The 20,268-nt window shown below is 46.2% G+C and overlaps 1 protein-coding gene across 2 annotated transcripts; it reads left to right on the plus strand.

The window, feature by feature from the left end:
- Positions 1 to 380: 380 nt before the first annotated feature.
- LOC115203653 (carbohydrate sulfotransferase 1) lies at positions 381 to 4,994 on the plus strand. Of its 2 annotated transcripts, none has more exons than XM_029768554.1 (2): positions 381 to 809; positions 2,739 to 4,994. In XM_029768554.1, the coding sequence occupies exon 2, from the start codon at positions 2,788 to 2,790 to the stop codon at positions 4,063 to 4,065; it is 1,278 nt and encodes a 425-aa protein (XP_029624414.1). In that variant the 5' UTR covers positions 381 to 809; positions 2,739 to 2,787; the 3' UTR covers positions 4,066 to 4,994. The 2 variants fall into 2 exon arrangements, with proteins under 2 accessions (XP_029624414.1, XP_029624413.1); XM_029768553.1 differs by having other exon boundaries at positions 381 to 737.
- The last annotated feature ends 15,274 nt before the right edge of the window (positions 4,995 to 20,268 follow it).

Here is a 20,268-nt window from a genome sequence, read left to right on the forward strand (position 1 = left end):
CTTTATATTACTTTGTAACCCTACCACCCCTCCCCTAATTGAGTAAACTAGTGAACAACAACGCTTAGTCCTCTACTTCCAGCTTATACATACTATATACTTAACATCTTAATATCTTATTTGAAAAGCAAATATCTCCTCTAGTTTCTGAAATAATCTCGTACCCTAATCCAAATAAACAACAGGCACAGTGGGGGCCAATAACAGGGTAATTGTGGCCATTGCGTACATTCTGACAAGTGTTCTTGACACGGAAACCTGACTATGTCTGCGTTTGAATTTGAGTGAGTGAGAGAGTGAGAGCGAGAGAGAGACAGAGCGGGAGGGGCGTTTGGGGGTGGTCCAGACATTCAGTCCATGTGTAGCCTACCTCACACGCACACAGCCTCCACGCATCAGTTGAAAGAAACCTGACTGCGCGACGGATGCAGCGCACGAAGCTCCTGGTGTTCCACATCTTTCATTTCAATCAGTTATTTTTTCCGTGTAGGGTGTTTCCCTACACTATTCGGTTTTGTAAATGGTTTCTTAAGTGTGAATACTCATGGATCTATTACGCACGGATAATCCACTTATTTCTCCGCTATCCCGATGGCAGAAGCGGGGACAAAGCCGACGAGCGTACCGTGGATACTGCTTTAATAGAAACCAGACCCGTTGTCTGTGATTGGAAAAATCGCACGGCTGCTACTTTTCTTTGCGATTGACGGCAGTCTTTAAACACAGCCGTCAATAAGGTAACTAGGCTATCCTGTGGAAACAGACGTGTTCGATGTTTCCATTATATTATGTGATCTAATTGCAGCAGGGTAGGTTCATTTAAAACATGTACCAATATGTGGATAAAGTTATTGTTTTACAAATATTCAATCCATGCCTTCCATTATGTTTGGTTGGTTGGTTGTGGTGCATGACATGTTTATATTTAGTGTATATGCATAAGAGAAGCTTACCCTGCGTCCCCGCGCGCACAAACGGACACACACCGTTAGCTCTGTCGGTAGACATTACTTGCCAATCGCATGCTGTTTAAAGCGTCGCTTTTCTACAGGTGGCGCAATTATTCTAACCACATAGTGGCAAAGCGGTGTTTAATGCGTTGTTACAATTATAATAGTCTATGCTCTCTTATCGTGTTCTGATTTCTTATGAGATTGGGCCACTGCTCAATCAGCAATCCGCTTGAGTCTGTCAGAGGAATAACCTGGGCTATAGGTATCACTATCTACAGAATAAATAAATAAATAAACAAACAGATGCTTAGGCCTACCATTCATTGGACTTATTTAGCTTACATTTAATGTCCTACATTTCTCAGTGTTCTGTAGTGATATGGGATGAATGGAGCATTGGGATATTTTGGTATTAAAAGTTCATTTAGGCCTATAGTTGGAATAAAGTCGTTGGATTTTAAAACTCTATTTTTTCAGCGTTTGGGTTTTAGTTCCCAGTGTAACAATGTGAATTCGGTTGAGGTGGAATCAGAGCAGAACTGAGCGCTCTGAAAGAGTAGCTGGAGCTGATGATGATGAATGTTGATTGTAGTGACTGACTACCGTTCAGAGCATCACATTTCTGTACAGAAATACAAAGGCATTTATCCTACATAATGTATCACTGCCACACAAAGCCTTTTGAATTGTCATGTTAATTCATTTTTTTATGGATTCCCCCTTTAAATGACATTATTTCAAACCGTAAAGCATTGTGCAACTGTGGATGGTTTACATGTCTTTGTGAATGATATTCTGCACTCACCTCCACACAGACATATTATTTCAATTACAAAAGCTAGCTGGTCAGAGAAACAATTCATTTTGATTTATATTTCTGGCTACTTGATTCTTTCTCCCTCTCTCTCTCTGTCTCTCTCTCTCTCTCTCTCTCTCTCTCTCAACCCCTGCCTTTAGGGCAGAGATTAGTGGAGGGTGAACTAACGGTACATTAGTGATTGAGCATTCAGTGGACATAAGAGACTTTTGATATCAGCTTATTCAGTAGAAGCAACAAGCCACAACAGAGGGGAAGCCATCTGGCGCATCGCTGGAGGTCACATAGAAAGCAGTGCCACATAATACACTGCACTGACACATAATACACTGCACTGACACATAATACACTGCACTTACACATAATACACTGCACTGACACAGAATACACTGCACTGACACAGAATACACTGCACTGACACGGAATACACTGCACTGACACAGAATACACTGCACTGCCACAGAACACACTGCACTGACACATAATACACTGCACTGACACGGAATACACTGCACTGACACAGAACACACTGCCCTGACACGGAACACACTGCACTGACACAGCATACACTGCACTGACACATAACACACTGCACTGACACGGAACGCACGGAACGCACTGCACTGACACAGAACACACTGCACTGACACAGAACACACTGCACTGACGCAGAACACACTGCACTGATGCAGAACACACTGCACTGATAAATAATACACTGCACTGATACATAATACACTGCACTGATACAGAACACACTGCACTGACACATCAAACTGAGGCTCTAAATAAATCAGGCTGGTCTTCAAGTTCACACTTGATACATGCATCATTACATAACTTGTATAGACTTCACAGCAACTGTTCCAAGTTCAGTTCTTTATTAGAGGCTATAGTACAATGATATGCATCAATAGCAGGGTTAGTCCATTGTTCTCTAGTGTAACCATTATTTCCTTCCACCTCAGGTATATGACTTGGCTCTTACTCGCGGCGTCTAAATGAAGTGGCCCAGCCATGCAATGTTCCTGGAAGGCAGTGATCCTGCTGGCCTTGGCCTCCATTGCCATCCAGTACACCGCCATCCGGACTCTCACCTCCAAGCCCTTCCAGCTCTGCCCCGTGCCAAGCCCCCAGAACTGTGGCCTCCTGGGAGGCCCCGAGACAGAGTCCCCCATGGAGGGGCGGGCCGGCTGCGACGACTACCCCTACTTCAGCTTCAACACCTCCCGTAAGACCCACATCATGGTGCTGGCTACAACGCGCAGCGGCTCCTCCTTCGTGGGCCAGCTGCTCAACCAGCATGCTGACATCTTCTACCTATTTGAGCCCCTCTACCATGTCCAGACCACGCTGATCCCTCGGCTATCTCACAGCCGCAACGCAGCCGACCGCAGGGTGATGCTGGGTGCCAGTCGCGATCTCCTGCGGAGCCTCTACGGCTGCGATCTCTATTTCCTAGAGAGCTACATTAAGCCGGCGCCAGCCAACCACACCACGGACAAGCTGTTCCGCAGAGGGGCCAGCCGGGCGCTATGCTCGCAGCCCGTGTGTGACGCCTTTGGACCCACCGACGCCAATGTAGAGGAGGGTGACTGCTTCAAGAAGTGCGCCGCCCTCAACATGACCCTGGCGGCCGATGCCTGCCGCGAGAAGCGGCATGTGGCAATCAAGGTTGTGCGTGTGCCGGAGATCGGGGACCTGCGTGCGCTGGTGGAGGATCCACGGCTGAACATCAAGGTTATCCAGTTGGTGCGCGACCCTCGCGGGATCCTGTCATCGCGGATCGAGACTTTCCGGGACACATACCGTCTGTGGAGGATCTGGAGGGCCACAGGGCGGAGGCCCTACAACCTGGACCTCAGCCAGCTGACGGTGGTTTGTGAGGACTTCCTCGGCTCCGTGTCCACAGGGCTCAGCCACCCCCACTGGCTCAAAGGGAAGTATATGCTGGTGCGTTACGAGGATCTGTCCAGGAACCCTCTGCTAAAGACCATGGAGATATATGACTTCCTGGGTCTGTCGATGGACAAGAGCGTGGAGGAGTGGATACAGACCAACACTAGGGGCAGCACCGAGCTCTCGGCTAAACACAAGTACGGTACGGTGAGAGACTCAGCAGCCAACGCCGAGAGCTGGCGCTTGAAACTGTCCTACGACATGGTGGAGTACACGCAGGCCACGTGTCAGAAGGTTCTACATCAGCTGGGCTATAAGGCAGTAAAGTCAGCGGAGGAACTGAAAAACATGTCACTCTCACTCGTGCAGGACAAAACTTTTGTACCTTTTTCGTAACGAAGATAGTTCCTGGATGACTATTTTTTGATATATTTATAAATGTTGCCTTATAATTTTCATGGGTTATGTTTGTGTTTTTGTCTTTGATTTCAAATTTGCACTACAACTTAAAAATTCTTAAAGTCATCTGAGGGTGGGAGTTCAAGTGTTGATTTAGGAACAGCACAAAATGTTTGATTTAAAGAACAAAGCTAGAGTAAAACACCAGTTTACAAATGTAAATTCAACTCCCAAGGGTTTCATAATGAAGACCATTGACTTTTACTTTCAGCCTTCTAAACTAAATGCAAAGCACCGTCCTCATAGATTTCCTGTATGCCAGCTGTTGCATCAACACACACAGTGAATGTTGCCATTCCGTCTAAGGGGTGACTGAGTCGGCGTAGCAGGAGGACAACAGACTTTTATAGGACTGGACAACATTGGACTGGACAAGACCAACTGTGCAATAAATAGTGAATGTTGCACTCAACCTTTACCAGGATCGTCTTTCTGTCAAGGGGAACGGGGAATACTGGTGACAGGGTGTCACACAACGCAGAGTAATAGCCCATGATACCTACACCCCCCCTGAGTAAAGGGCTTAAATCCCACAGGAAGTGGTATGAATGTTTCATCACAGCATCAGGCGTTCAGGATCTCTAACCATCTGTTCCTAACAAAGTCATGAATACTAACCCAGCATCCATAGCAGGAACAAGAGGAAATGGCACAATTGGGTCCATGGGGGGTGTTTTTTCCATTGGTGACCAATAAACAGCACTTAGGAAACATTCCTAAACCCAGTCAGAGGTAAAGGCATTAGCGTTACATCACACCCCTGGCCGCCGCAGTATCTGGGGCAGATTTGTATAAGCATTTTCCTCAATGGAATGTTAGCATCTGTTGAGAGGGATTAAAACGTAGAACGTTAAGGTAAAACAAAACAGAGAATTATTATGAATTGAAGACATATTTTCATCTTATGTTTTTAAGCATAGTCTTCCATTCCTTTCAGAGAAAACTGCAAGCAAATCACTCATGACCAAATCTAACTCTGACTCCCTTGGCTCTTTAATGTATTTAGAAACAATGCTATACTGAATAGTGAAGGATGTGAATGTCCAGGTCAAAGTGAACTTTAGGGACAGTGTGGACTGTGATTTCTATCCGTTTACCCAGAACAGATAAGGCTGTATATGGGACATCACACACTCTGTGGCTCATCAGTATTGGTGGCTGGGCGTCCATTGAGATGCAGAACACAAGGCTGTGATCCTACTCTGGTCCGGGGATGGAAGCACGCACTCCCACTCTCGCTCTCTGTCTCACTCTCCCACTCTGTCGCTCTCTCTCTGTCTCACCCTCTGTATCACTTTCCCACTCTATCTCTCTCTCGCTCTCTGTCTCACTCTCCCACTCTGTCGCTCTCTCTCTGTCTCACCCTCTGTATCACTTTCCCACTCTATCTCTCTCTCGTTCTCTGTCTCACTCTCCCACTCTGTCGCTCTCTCTCTGTCTCACCCTCTGTATCACTTTCCCACTCTAACTCTCTCTCTGTCTCACTCTCCAACTCTCCCACTCCCGCTCTCTGTCTCACTCTCTCACTCTCTGTCGCTCTCTCTCTGTCTCACTCTCCCACTCTGTCTCACTCTCCCACTCTCCCACTCCCGCTCTCTGTCTCACTCTCTCACTCTCTGTCGCTCTCTCTCTGTCTCACTCTCCCACTCTGTCTCACTCTCCCACTCTCACACTCTGTATCACTTTCCCACTCTCTCTGTCTCACTCTCTCTCTCTCTCTCTGTCTCACTCTCCCACTCTTCCACTCTCCCCCTCTCACTCTCGCTCTCTCTCTCCAACTCTCCCACTCTCGCTCTGTGTCTCACTCTCTGTCTCGCGCTCTCTCTCTCTCACTCTTTGTCTCACTCTCTCACTCGCCCTCTCTGTTTCCCTCTGTCTATCTCTCTCTCTCTCTCTCTCTCTCTCTCTCTCTCTCTCTCACACACACACATCCACACACACCCTCTGTTCTATTTCTCTCTATTTCCCTTTATCAGTCTTCTACTGCCTTTCACTTTCTCTCTCCATCTCCCTGCCACTGTCTCACACAGCAGTCCCAGGAGACTCTTGTGTTCCTCTATACAGCTTATTCTCTCTCTTCCTATAGTTTCTCTCTCCTCGAAGTACATATGGTTTCTATTTTCTTAAATTATTGACTGATTTCTACTGGAAATATTCCGTAGTTATTTGAAGAGGTGGGAAAGCTTTTCGAGTGTCTCCTAGTGTCTGTGTGTGTGTGTGTGTGCACCAAAATGAACACAAGCTGACCCTTGACCTGCCCGTCAAGCAAAAAACAATACATGGTTATCCTCCTACATAGTCTTGGAGAAAATATTGTATACAGTATACAATATTTTCTCCACAGCATCTCCAATAGCCTAACAGCAACACCTCAGAGCTGTGAGCGTATTGTAACCAAATCAGATGCTGGCAATGATCAAACAAACTTCTCTATTTTAGTGTTGAAGCAGATTATGATTATGCCTGCCCTATTTTCTTTGAGCAGAAGCTGCTGGGAGAGGCGTATTAATACGCCTGACCTTAGCCCAGAGTTCAGGGCCTGCTCTCCATGTGTTCTGCGCCGTGCGTGAGCTACTGAGCTGTCGTGATGTTTATTGTGTCCCTGGGCAGAACATATGGCTCACAAACCCACTAAAAGAGAACAGACCAAATCCCTTCACAGCTTTCATTCCTATCCGCACTTAATTCTATCCAATATGAGGCACTTGAAGGCCCCGTATAAGAGCACTGGCTGTGACTGTGAAGTGATCAGCTCAGCTGCCATGGGGCTTTGCTCGGTGTACTGTGTACAACATCGCCTGGGGGTGAATGCTCGTCGCCGCTCCTAAGGGAGGCTTTGGTCATGTGGCCTTGTGTACTAGCAAAAAGTTAAAAGCATGAGTTTACTCACACGTCTTGTGTACACTCCTCAGATGGAAGAGAGAGAACTACGGCACGGGGAAGGTCTCTATAAAGGAGGGATACCAGATGTACGTCCTTTAATCTAGAAGGATTTTCAATATTGTATAACCAGGTGCAAAAGTTTAGGGGTTTATGGTAGAGTGACGGAGACATTCTGTTGGCTACTCCTGCGTTTTGGAACGTTCACCATTTTCTTCAACAGCTGAGTTTGCCTGTTGACTGATGACATGTACAACCGATGACGAAGGCACTGACAGTTCCCGCTGCAATGCCGTGCTTTGTGCAGCCATGCGTCACACACGTGGCTACGCTTGTCATAATTACACATGAAAACATAATTGAAATATTCCTCAATCCAACATTATATTTAGTGTCCAGTCCACTCCAATAGAGTCTTTATATCCCATGGTCCAGCAAGGGAAGTTGTCCCATGGTTAGAGCAATGTAGCTTTCCAGTCAGACAGTAAAGTGTGTGTGTGTGTGTGTGCGCACGTGTGTGTGTGTGTGCGTGCGTGCGTGCGTGCGTGCGTATGTGTGTGTGCGCGCACGTGTCTGTGCAGCCGGAATGATTGATTCTGCTGCCCCGCTGACGCCTGAGTGTCTGCTGTGCTATATCCACACCTGTCCTCACGCTGTGAATGTCCTACAGCAACGATCACCAACCTTTTCAACCAAGTCCAGATCACTTTCTGAGTCCAGATCACTTTCTGAGTCCAGATCACTTTCTGAGTCCAGATCACTTTCTGAGTCCAGATCACTTTCTGAATCCAGATCACTTTCTGAGCCCAGATCACTTTCTGAGTCCAGATCACTTTCTGAGCCCAGATCACTTTCTGAGTCCAGATCACTTTCTGAGTCAAGATCTTTATTTAAGTATAAGCCTATGCAACATTAACCAATTACAAACAGTTCTGTAGCAATGAGTTTTGTGCAGTAGTGTATAGGGTATAGGCCCAATACATTATCACTGCATATTGGATATGCTTGAATTGTCCTGCCAATGTTGTTCTTCTCAGACCATTTTGAAATTGTTTTAAAATGTTAGGTATATGATCACACTGGTAATAGATCATTTGTTGTATTACTTGTGATTCACAGCTGAGTGAGCATAATAATTCGCTTTTTTTTTACTAGACTGATGGCCTTCATCTGTCTGAGGGGAGGGAGGGAGCAGCGGTGAGGCTGCCTCTTACCCGACTCACCGTCCCTCCTCTCTCCCTCCCTCTGCTGAGAAAGGGGGACACAGTCTTCCAGCTGATGGGGAAACTCATGCACCAGTTCATGTTGTTACTCCTATGACCAGAGAAAGTGAAATATTCCTTGATATTAAAAAAGAGACAAGCAGATAATAATAGCAACTCAAGCTTATGGGAACACTTTTCTATACTCCATTACAGCTCAGTGCTGGATGTAGCATGGAAGTAGGGATAACGCCCATGTTATGGCTATAAAGGTGTTGAACAAAGTGTTGACTGTGCTGAATAACATCTTAAACATGAAGTCACTCAGAAAAACAGCAGCTCTTTGCTGTATTCGTTGAGTCTCTCTCTAGTTGGGATTTTAAAAGTTTTGAAATCTTACATTTTCAAATGAGCTATCTGACTCATAAAACTCATAAAATGGTTCAAAATAGTACCACTTTGCCTTCCCGGAGCTGGACTGCTGAATCAAGTGCATCTACCCCCATTTCCTGCAGCAACAGGAAATGGGAATTATTATATGGATTATAATTAATGGACATTTTTAGTAAGGTTTAGTAGGGGCTGATACATTTTTCATTAGGGCAAATCAAGTCTGACATTCTAAAGTGTAAATTACAAACTTGAGAAGCCTTTTTAAACCTCGAATACACTACACATTTGCATCTCAGCAACTTAAGAGTGATCAAATGAATATCCTACATCTGTGTTCAAATAAAGGCTTTGCCACTTAAAATAACATGCCACAGGGGTTTTCGCATTTAAGAAGATTGTTTAACCATTTTGATGACTCCTGCAACATTGTTGGTGTGGTGTTGATGGGTGGAAACTGGCACTGAGAGTAGCTTTATAGGAGTAGTAACTCTACTAATACAAGGATCTAGGGAAAAAGTATTGTCTAAGCAACAACACAAAGAACTGTAACTGTTGTATCAGTGTGTTATGTTATTGCAGTACCAGTACTTACCCCAGTAAACCAAGAACATCCCTAAGACATTACATAATATCCTCTCATAATAAGTTCTAGTTCAGTTAGTTTACCATAAAGTTCCTTAAACATTTCATTAAAAAAAAATGTTTTTACTATCAAAATGCAGTTTCAAATAAAACCCTTTTTCAACTCATAAATCCTAGGAAGGTTGTGGTTGATAAAAGAGTGTATAAAACATTGTGCCAAACAGCCAGCATAAAACACACAGGCCAAGGAAAAGTCTAAGGCCTAGATTCAATCAGATGGATCCATAGCTGATGTTTTGGCTGTGTCAGGGGGTGGAACTGTGTTGGAGCTGTCAGCTGCTTTTGTGATCATTGTCACGAACCTACACTTGTCCCACTCGCGTTAGAAGTTCAGAGTGAGAAAGTGTAGGTTATATAGAAATAATTACACTGAAATTATCAGGAATCAATGTAAGACCCAAGTGCAGACTGTGTGAAGTAACAATGTTTATTGTAACAACAGGAGCAGGCAAATGACAGGTCAAGGCAGGCAGGGGTTGATAATCCAGAGTAGGAGCAAAGGTACAGGACGACAGGCGGGTACAGGGTCAGGACAGGCAGATTGGTCAGGCAGGCGGGTACAGGGTCAGGACAGGCAGAGTGGTCAGGCAGGCGGGTACAGGGTCAGGACAGGCAGAGTGGTCAGGCAGGCGGGGACAGGGTCAGGACAGGCAGAGTGGTCAGGCAGGCGGGTACAGGGTCAGGACAGGCAGAGTGGTCAGGCAGGCGGGTACAGGGTCAGGACAGGCAGAGTGGTCAGGCGGGCGGGTACAGGGTCAGGACAGGCAAGAGTCAAAAACAAGGAGGATGAGAAAAAGAGAGGCTGGGAAAAGACAGGCGGTGACAGGACAAATGCTGGTAAACTTGACAAACAAGATGAACTGGCACAGACAGACAGAAAACACAGGTATAAATACACATGGGGATAATGGGGAAGATGGGCGACAGCTGGAGGGGGGTGGAGACAATCACAAAGACAGGTGAAACAGATCAGGGTGTGACAGAAATGGAAAAATTATTAATCAAAATATAGGATTTCTATCATTGTGATGGAGCTGTAGATTACATATGTCATCCTAATGGAGGTGTAGATTACATCCATCATCCTAATGGAGGTGTAGATTACATCCATCATCCTAACGGAGGTGTAGATTACATCTATCATCCTAATGGAGGTGTAGATTACACCTGTCATCCTAATGGAGGTGTAGATTACATCTATCATCCTAATGGAGGTGTAGATTACATCTGTCATCCTAATGGAGGTGTAGATTACATCTATCATCCTAATGGAGGTGTAGATTACATCTATCATCCTAATGGAGGTGTAGATTACATCTATCATCCTAACGGAGGTGTAGATTACATCTATCATCCTAACGGAGGTGTAGATTACATCTATCATCCTAACGGAGGTGTAGATTACATCTGTCATCCTAATGGAGGTGTAGATTACATCTATCATCCTAATGGAGGTGTAGATTACATTTATCATCCTAATGGAGGTGTAGATTACATCTGTCATCCTAATGGAGGTGTAGATTACACCTGTCATCCTAACGGAGGTGTAGATTACATCTATCATCCTAATGGAGGTGTAGATTACATCTATCATCCTAATGGAGGTGTAGATTACATCTGTCATCCTAATGGAGGTGTAGATTACATCTATCATCCTAACGGAGCTGTAGATTACACCCATCATCCTAATGGAGGTGTAGCTAACATCTGTCAACCTAATGGAGGTGTAGATTACATCTATCATCCTAATGGAGGTGTAGATTACATCTATCATCCTAATGGAGGTGTAGATTACATCTATCATCCTAACAGAGGTGTAGATTACATCTATCATCCTAATGGAGGTGTAGATTACACCTGTCATCCTAATGGAACTGTAGATTACACCCATCATCCTAATGGAGGTGTAGATTACATCTATCATCCTAACGGAGGTGTAGATTATATCTGTCATCCTAATGGAGGTGTAGATTACACCTGTCATCCTAATGGAGGTGTAGATTACATCTATGATCCTAACGGAGGTGTAGATTACATCCGTCATCCTAATGGAGGTGTAGATTACATCTATCATCCTAACGGAGGTGTAGATTACATCTGTCATCCTAACGGAGGTGTAAATTACATCTATCATCCTAACGGAGGTGTAGATTACATCTGTCATCCTAATGGAGGTGTAGATTACATCTATCATCCTAACGGAGGTGTAGATTACATCTATCATCCTAATGGAGGTGTAGATTACAGCTGACATTCCAATGTTTGAACAAGGCTGCATGGGATTTATTTTAATGTGAATCCGTTCAGCCAATAGCAATGTCCGCTTTAGATATAATGCCGGTAGCCGCTTGTGGATTTGACAGCTCTAACACAGTCCCAGCTGCGGACGCCGTAAAAACATAAACTACGCGGATTTCGGGCTAAAGCAGATCTGATTGAATCAGGCCCCAAGTGTTTGTCCTGTGTTAAAATCTGTGTTCCACTAATGCACACTCACAGGTTCCTTCCTCTGTCCTGAAAGAACCTTGTTTTCTGCTCTGAAGAGATGCCCCCTTAACCGTGAATAACCCTCTTCTATTTTTCACCAGAGAGAGATGGAGAAAACACTGTGAGTAAAAGCTCCATGTGTTAGCAGTGTGACTGTAATCTGTGGTGTGTGTGTGTGTGTGTGTGTGTGTGTGTGTGTGTGTGTGTGTGTGTGTGTGTGTGTGTGTGTGTGTGTGTGTGTATATGTTAAAATAGGTATGCTAACACAGAAAGGGTTGGCATGGAAACTGTCCCTCTGTAGGTTTAAACTGGGATCAGAGACTAATGCTGGCAAGCACAAGCACAGTGTAGCTGAACACATACACACTGAGGAGCCATTGATGCAATAATGTGCCTTGGGGACCGGGTTTAGGTGTGTGTGTGTGTGTGTGTGTGTGTGTGTGTGTGTGTGTGTGTGTGTGTGTGTGTGTGTGTGTGTGTGTGTGTGTGTGTGTGTGTGTGTGTGTGTGTGTGTGTGCGCGTGTGTGTGTGTGTGTGTGTGTCCAGGGAAAACATAGAAACACAAAGACTGGTCAGTGCAGCCTTTACGTCACTGTTGTGAGCTGTGGCCATCGCTCTGACACCATTTGATCAGATTTCCCATGGCTGGAATGCAGTTGTACAATGGGATGCACACACACAGACAGATAGACAGACATGTACACACACACACACACACACACACACACACACACACACACACACACACACACACACACACACACACACACACACACACAGAGGATTGGCCTGCATATGTGGCAAAGTAATCATGAATATGTTCCGGGAACATGAAAATACAGCAATTAAAATGCACATGCAGCTAGTGTAGTCACAGCAGAGTCCAATAGCCACAGTAGGCTACATGAACACAAAGCTAGTGTAGTCACAGCAGAGTCCAATAGCCACAGTAGGCTACATGAACACAAAGCTAGTGTAGTCACAGCAGAGTCCAATAGCCACAGTAGGCTACATGAACACAAAGTAGTCAATCATATGGTGTTTCTATCACATCTACCCTCAATCTAACAGTCAGTGTCCTCTCATTAATCAAAACACAGTCAGCGTTAGGAACCTATGAATGTGTTGTGAACCCAACCTCCTGAGAGTCCTCAACACTAGTGTTGGTGTTATGAGCAGAAACCTGAACTCCCCCATGTGCCAGCTTGGTCCTCCCACACACCTTCTGCTTCTGTCAGTGGGAGGGTTCTGGTGTGGTGGAGCATCATCTCTCCTCTCCCTTCCCCACGGCTCTCATCCATTCTGTCAGTAGGAGGGTTCTGGTGTGGTGGAGCGACATCTCTCCTCTCTCTTCCCCACGGCTCTCATCCATTCTGTCAGTGGGAGGGTTCTGGTGTGGTGGAGCGTCATCTCTCCTCTCTCTTCCCCACGGCTCTCATCCATTCTGTCAGTGGGAGGGTTCTGGTGTGGTGGAGCATCATCTCTCCTCTCCCTTCCCCACGGCTCTCATCCATTCTGTCAGTGGGAGGGTTCTGGTGTGGTGGAGCGACATCTCTCCTCTCCCTTCCCCACGGCTCTCATCCATTCTGTCAGTGGGAGGGTTCTGGTGTGGTGGAGCATCATCTCTCCTCTCCCTTCCCCACGGCTCTCATCCATTCTGTCAGTGGGAGGGTTCTGGTGTGGTGGAGCATCATCTCTCCTCTCCCTTCCCCACGGCTCTCATCCATTCTGTCAGTGGGAGGGTTCTGGTGTGGTGGAGCATCATCTCTCCTCTTCCTTCCCCACGGCTCTCATCCATTCTGTCAGTGGGAGGGTTCTGGTGTGGTGGAGCGACATCTCTCCTCTCCCTTCCCCACGGCTCTCATCCATTCTGTCAGTGGGAGGGTTCTGGTGTGGTGGAGCGACATCTCTCCTCTCTCTTCCCCACGGCTCTCATCCATTCTGTCAGTGGGAGGGTTCTGGTGTGGTGGAGCATCATCTCTCCTCTCCCTTCCCCACGGCTCTCATCCATTCTGTCAGTGGGAGGGTTCTGGTGTGGTGGAGCGACATCTCTCCTCTCCCTTCCCCACGGCTCTCACCCATTCTGTCAGTGGGAGGGTTCTGGTGTGGTGGAGCGACATCTCTCCTCTCCCTTCCCCACGGCTCTCATCCATTCTGTCAGTGGGAGGGTTCTGGTGTGGTGGAGCGACATCTCTCCTCTCCCTTCCCCACGGCTCTCATCCATTCTGTCAGTGGGAGGGTTCTGGTGTGGTGGAGCATCATCTCTCCTCTCCCTTCCCCACGGCTCTCATCCATTCTGTCAGTGGGAGGGTTCTGGTGTGGTGGAGCGACATCTCTCCTCTCCCTTCCCCACGGCTCTCACCCATTCTGTCAGTGGGAGGGTTCTGGTGTGGTGGAGCGACATCTCTCCTCTCCCTTCCCCACGGCTCTCACCCATTCTGTCAGTGGGACGGTTCTGGTGTGGTGGAGCATCATCTCTCCTCTCCCTTCCCCACGGCTCTCACCCATTCTGTCAGTGGGAGGGTTCTGGTGTGGTGGAGCATCATCTCTCCTCTCCCTTCCCCACGGCTCTCATCCATTCTGTCAGTGGGAGGGTTCTGGTGTGGTGGAGCGACATCTCTCCTCTCCCTTCCCCACGGCTCTCATCCATTCTGTCAGTGGGAGGGTTCTGGTGTGGTGGAGCGACATCTCTCCTCTCCCTTCCCCACGGCTCTCATCCATTCTGTCAGTGGGAGGGTTCTGGTGTGGTGGAGCATCATCTCTCCTCTCCCTTCCCCACGGCTCTCATCCATTCTGTCAGTGGGAGGGTTCTGGTGTGGTGGAGCGACATCTCTCCTCTCTCTTCCCCACGGCTCTCATCCATTCTGTCAGTGGGAGGGTTCTGGTGTGGTGGAGCATCATCTCTCCTCTCCCTTCCCCACGGCTCTCATCCATTCTGTCAGTGGGAGGGTTCTGGTGGAGCATCATCTCTCCTCTCCCTTCAACATGGCTGTCAGGCCATTCTCTCCTTTTATTAGTTAGTAGGAGTCTCTCTCTCTCACTAGGGAGAATAGGGAGGCAAGCAAAGAGGAGAGGAAGGAGAGGGGGAACGAGGTTAAGGTATAACAAGGAGCCAAAAATAAAAATCTCTTTCTCTCCTTCCCTTGCTTCCCCCCTCTCTCACCCATCTCTTTCCACCCCCCTCTTCCCCCTCTTTCTCCCCCTCTCTGTCCCCCTGTCCTTCCACCCCTTTTTTCCGCTCTCTCTTTCCCCCCTCTTTCCCCACCCCCCTTTCCCCATGTCTTAACCCCCCCTCTATTCTACCCCCCCTCTCCCCCTCTCTCCCTCTCATATGCCACCTCTCTTTCCACTCCCCTCTCTTTTCCCCCTCTACCCCCTCTCTTTCCACCCCCTCTCTTTTCCCCCTCTACCCCCTCTCTTTCCACCCCCTCTCTTTTCCCCCTCTACCCCCTCTCTTTCCACTCCCCTCTCTTTTCCCCCTCTACCCCCTCTCTTTCCACTCCCCTCTCTTCTCCCTCTCTACCCCCTCTCTTTCCACTCCCCTCTCTTTTCCCCCTCTACCCCCTCTCTTTCTACTCCCCTCTCTTTTCCCCCTCTACCCCCTCTCTTTTACTCCCTCTCTTTTCCCCCTCTACCCCCTCTCTTCCACCCCTCTCTTTTCCCTCTCTATCCCCTCTCTTTCCACCCGCCTCTCTTTTCCCTCTCTATCCCCTCTCTTTCCACCCGCCTCTCTTTTCCCCCTCTACCCCCTCTCTTTCCACCCCTCTCTTTTCCCCCTCTACCCCCTCTCTATCCACTCCCCTCTCTTTTAAACCCTCTACCCCTCTCTTTTTACTCCCTTCTCTTTTCCCCCTCTACCCCCTCTCTTTCCACTCCCCTCTCTTTTCCCCCTCTACCCCCTCTCTTTCCACTCCCCTCTCTTTTCCCCCTCTACCCCCTCTCTTTCCACTCCCCTCTCTTTTCCCCCTCTACCCCCTCTCTTTCCACTCCCCTCTCTTTTCCCCCTCTACCCCCTCTCTTTTCACTCCCCTCTCTTTTCCCCCTCTACCCCCTCTCTTTTACCCCCTCTCTTTTCCCCCTCTACCCCCTCTCTTTATGTATAGGTGTAATATGTCTTCCTCTCCTTTTTGACAGGAAGAGGGAGGGGCCTACTGAGCTGGAAGTCCCAAGGCTTGCGAGACACAAAGAAATGACATACAGATGTAGGATCTTAATTTGAGCCAGTTTGTCACAGCAGGAAAATAATCCTGCAGCAACAGGAAATGTGAATTATTATGTGGATTAGAATTAATGGATATTTTTTGTAGGGGCGTTCCATTTTTTGTTAGGGCAAATCAAGTCTGACAGACCATTAGCCCGACAGGATGGAACAAAGGAGAGACCCAGTTCAAATAGCCTAAAAGGGCATCCTTACTTCCTCATTTTCCTTGAGATGTTCCCTGCTCCACTGCTCTGTAAATGATTGGATAAGAGAAACACCTCAAGGAGCTAGTAGGAAGGCAGATTGCAGTAAAGGGATTCATTTGGGCTCCTCAGTGGTGCCCTGCATCTCAGTGCTAGAGGTGTCACTACAGACCCTGGTTCGATTCCAGGCTGTATCACCAACGGCGTGATTGGGAGTCCCATAGGGCGGCGTACAATTGGCACAGCGTCATCTGGGTTAGAGTTTGGCCGCGTTAGGCCATCATTGTAAATAAGAATTTGTCCTTAATGACTTGTCTAGTTAAAGGTTAAATAAAATAACTACATTTGAACAGGGCCGGGCCAAATATAGAGAGAGCTGGTTGAGAGAAGAAGTGAAAGGGGAGAGTGAGAATGTATTAAAGAAAAGGGAGGGGGAAAGAAGAGCAGTAAATGACGTACTGTAACTGCCGAGGGGAAAGAGGGACAGGAAGAGGTAATGATGTTGTGAACTTTAATTACCGGAATACAGAGATGGATAGTTCAAAGCATTTAAATGAAGAAAAGAGGTGCATCCGCAATTATCACGGTTCTTTGCAACAAAAAGGGCTCCAAAACTGACACCATCCACGACCCTCATTACCACCTCTGGTATAGTACAAGACATAGAAGGTTCTAGAAACATGTTAAATGTTAACCAAACATAATGACACTTGATGGCTTCCTTGATTGGCAAGCACTGTTGTCGACGCTGTCGGAGCGCCTCAGGAGGAGAGTATTATCCACTGACTGAGCCATCGACGTCTCCTCCTAATTGTTGCTCCATTAAACTCCCCCGGGCCATGCGTCAGCATTTCCTTTGTGAGTTGTAGTGCATTTTCAGCATGAAGACTTTAATATACAATTAGACACCTACCTACACTGAACCCTTATGTAGCCAGAGTGTTGTTGCAATCTAAGGGGCGTGATTCCACTCACACAACTCTTGTTTGGTAGATGGATGTGGAGTGAGCTTGAGAACATTTTTAATTATCGTCACTGCCCCGTTCTAGCACTTCAACTTGGATGCTAATGCAATTACACAAGATAAGCTGAAATGGTACGCTAATGAATTTAACAGGGACCTGGGAACAGTGTCTGAATGCCACCTACCTGGATTACTGTAAGTAATATGAAGCTCAGAATGATTACTTTGTCCTCTCCTGCATCACGTACATTCATTTAGTCTGACAGATGGAGCACTGCATATCACACTAGAGGTAAGATCCAGGACACCTGGAAATGAAAGGGATTCTTTGCTGGAGCATAGAACACAGTATGTACATATACAAGAAAAGTTCAAGCACAAGACTTTACAGGTACACTCAGAAAGATGACATCATCATACAGAGTGGGGCAACTTCCTAGTTACAGACATTAGAAACTATAGAACTCTTCCTGATTTGTCCACTGACATACCCACACTGGGAGAGCCAATATTAATCAATTGATTTAAAAAAAATTGAAAGCAGGAAGTCAAGCCATTGTTGTGGGATGATGTCATATCGCCTTTAACATGTTCAACTGTGATTGATTGAATTAGCTCCATGAAAAGGGCAATGGGAACTACAGCCATGATTAGTTCATTTCTAATACACAGGGCCTATAGAAAGTCCACACTCCCATGAGCTTTTGTTTCACATTTTAGTTGCGTTACAAAGTGGGATTGAAACCGATTTAATCGTCATTTTTTGGGGATCTACCTGAAATATTCCACAATGTCAAAGTGATATAGTCGTTGCATAAGTATTCACCGACTTTGTTTAAGCAAATTCCTTCAGAAGTAAACATCTGGCTTAACAAATCACATAATAAGTTATACTGAATCGGTCTGTGTGATATAATAGTGGTTGACATGATTTTTGTATGACTACCGCTTCCTCTGTCCCCCATACATACATCTGTAAGGTCCCTCAGTCAAATATTGAATTTCAAGCACAGATTCAACTACAAAGAGCAAGGAGCTATTTGAAATCCTCAAAAAGGAGGGCAGTGATTGGTAGATGTGTAACAATAACAAATCAGACATTGAATATGTCTTTAAGAATGGTCAAGTTAATAACGATGCTGTGGATGATGTATTAAACCACCCAGACACATCAAAGATGCAGTCGCCCTTCTGAACTGAGCTGCAGAACAGGAAGGAAACTGCTTAAGGATTTCACCATGAGGCCATTGGTGATTTTAAAACAGCTACAGAGTTAAATGGCTGTGATGGGAGAAAACTGAGGAAGGATCAACAACATGGTAGTGACATCACAATAATGACCTAAACAGAGTGAAAAGACATATACAAATATACAGAATTAAAATATTCCAAAACATGCATATGCATTCAACAAGGCACTGAAATAAAACTGTAAAAAGTGAATACTTATCTAATTAAGATATATTAGTGTTTTATTATTCATTCATCTTAAAATATATATATACTATATTTTACAGTTTGACATTAGAGTATTTTGTGTAGATCGTTGACTAAAAATGAAAAACATTTTAATTCCACTTTGTAACACAATAAAATGTGAAGTAATCCAATATGGATGAATCCTTTCTACGGGTATGGTAGAAGCTGTTCATCAGGCCTAGTTTTCTACCTACCCACACCGGACAGTGCTGTTCATCAGGCCTAGTGGTCTACCTACCCACATCGGACAGTGCAGTTCATCAGGCCCAGTGTTCTACCTACCCACACCGGACAGTGCTGTTCGTCAGGCCTAGTGTTCTACCTACCCACACCGGACAGTGCTGTTCATCAGGCCTAGTGGTCTACCTACCCACATCGGACAGTGCAGTTCATCAGGCCCAGTGTTCTACCTACCCACACCGGACAGTGCTGTTCGTCAGGCCTAGTGTTCTACCTACCCACACCGGACAGTGCTGTTCATCAGGCCTAGTGTTCTACCTACCCACATCGGACAGTGCTGTTCATCAGGCATAGTGGTCTACCTACCCACATCGGACAGTGCAGTTCATCAGGCCCAGTGTTCTACCTACCCACACCGGACAGTGTTGTTCATCAGGCCTAGTTTTCTACCTACCCACACCGGACAGTGCTGTTCATCAGGCCAAGTGTTCTACCTACCCACACCGGACAGTGCTGTTCATCAGTTGGTTAGTAAGTCAGTTGATGTAAAGCAGTTCAGGAGTTGGTTAGTAAGTCAGTTGATGTAAAGCAGTGCAGGAGTTGGTTAGGACGTCAGTTGATGTAAAGCAGTTCAGGAGTTGGTTAGTAAGTCAGTTGATGTAAAGCAGTTCAGGAGTTGGTTAGTAAGTCAGTTGATGTAAAGCAGTGCAGGAGTTGGTTAGTAAGTCAGTTGATGTAAAGCAGTGCAGGAGTTGGTTAGTAAGTCAGTTGATGTAAAGCAGTGCAGGAGTTGGTTAGTTAGTCAGTTGATGTAAAGCAGTGCAGGAGTTGGTTAGTAAGTCAGTTGATGTATAGCAGTGCAGGAGTTGGTTAGTAAGTCAGTTGATGTAAAGCAGTGCAGGAGTTGGTTAGTAAGTCAGTTGATGTAAAGCAGTGCAGGAGTTGGTTAGTAAGTCAGTTGATGTAAAGCAGTGCAGGAGTTGGTTAGTAAGTCAGTTGATGTAAAGCAGTGCAGGAGTTGGTTAGTAAGTCAGTTGATGTAAAGCAGTGCAGGAGTTGGTTAGTAAGTCAGTTGATGTAAAGCAGTGCAGGAGTTGGTTAGTAAGTCAGTTGATGTATAGCAGTGCAGGAGTTGGTTAGTAAGTCAGTTCAGATGTTGTCATCCTGGGAACAGAAGAAGCTGAAGTCAGAGCCAGCAGAGACCGTCTCCCTGAGGCCTGACTCTACTGTGATCCCATTAGACTTCTCTCTGAGTGAACCACAGACGACATGTCTACCCAGAAATGTCACAGCGTCACTGATGTACTGTACCATTTAAAGGATAATTCAAGGACAATCATACCGGCTGTATTTCTGTATTTTAAAAAGTGTATTTCTCTCGGGATTGGCGGGTACATGCAGGCAATTGTCAGAGACACCACGACTGACCTTCATGACAACTCATTTTTCTGCTGGGAGACAATAAGATGAAAACAATTTGAGGAAAAACTTAAGGTCATCTGATAAGGA

This window comes from Salmo trutta, chromosome 12 (assembly GCF_901001165.1).
Source record: "Salmo trutta chromosome 12, fSalTru1.1, whole genome shotgun sequence".
NCBI lineage: Eukaryota > Metazoa > Chordata > Actinopteri > Salmoniformes > Salmonidae > Salmo > Salmo trutta.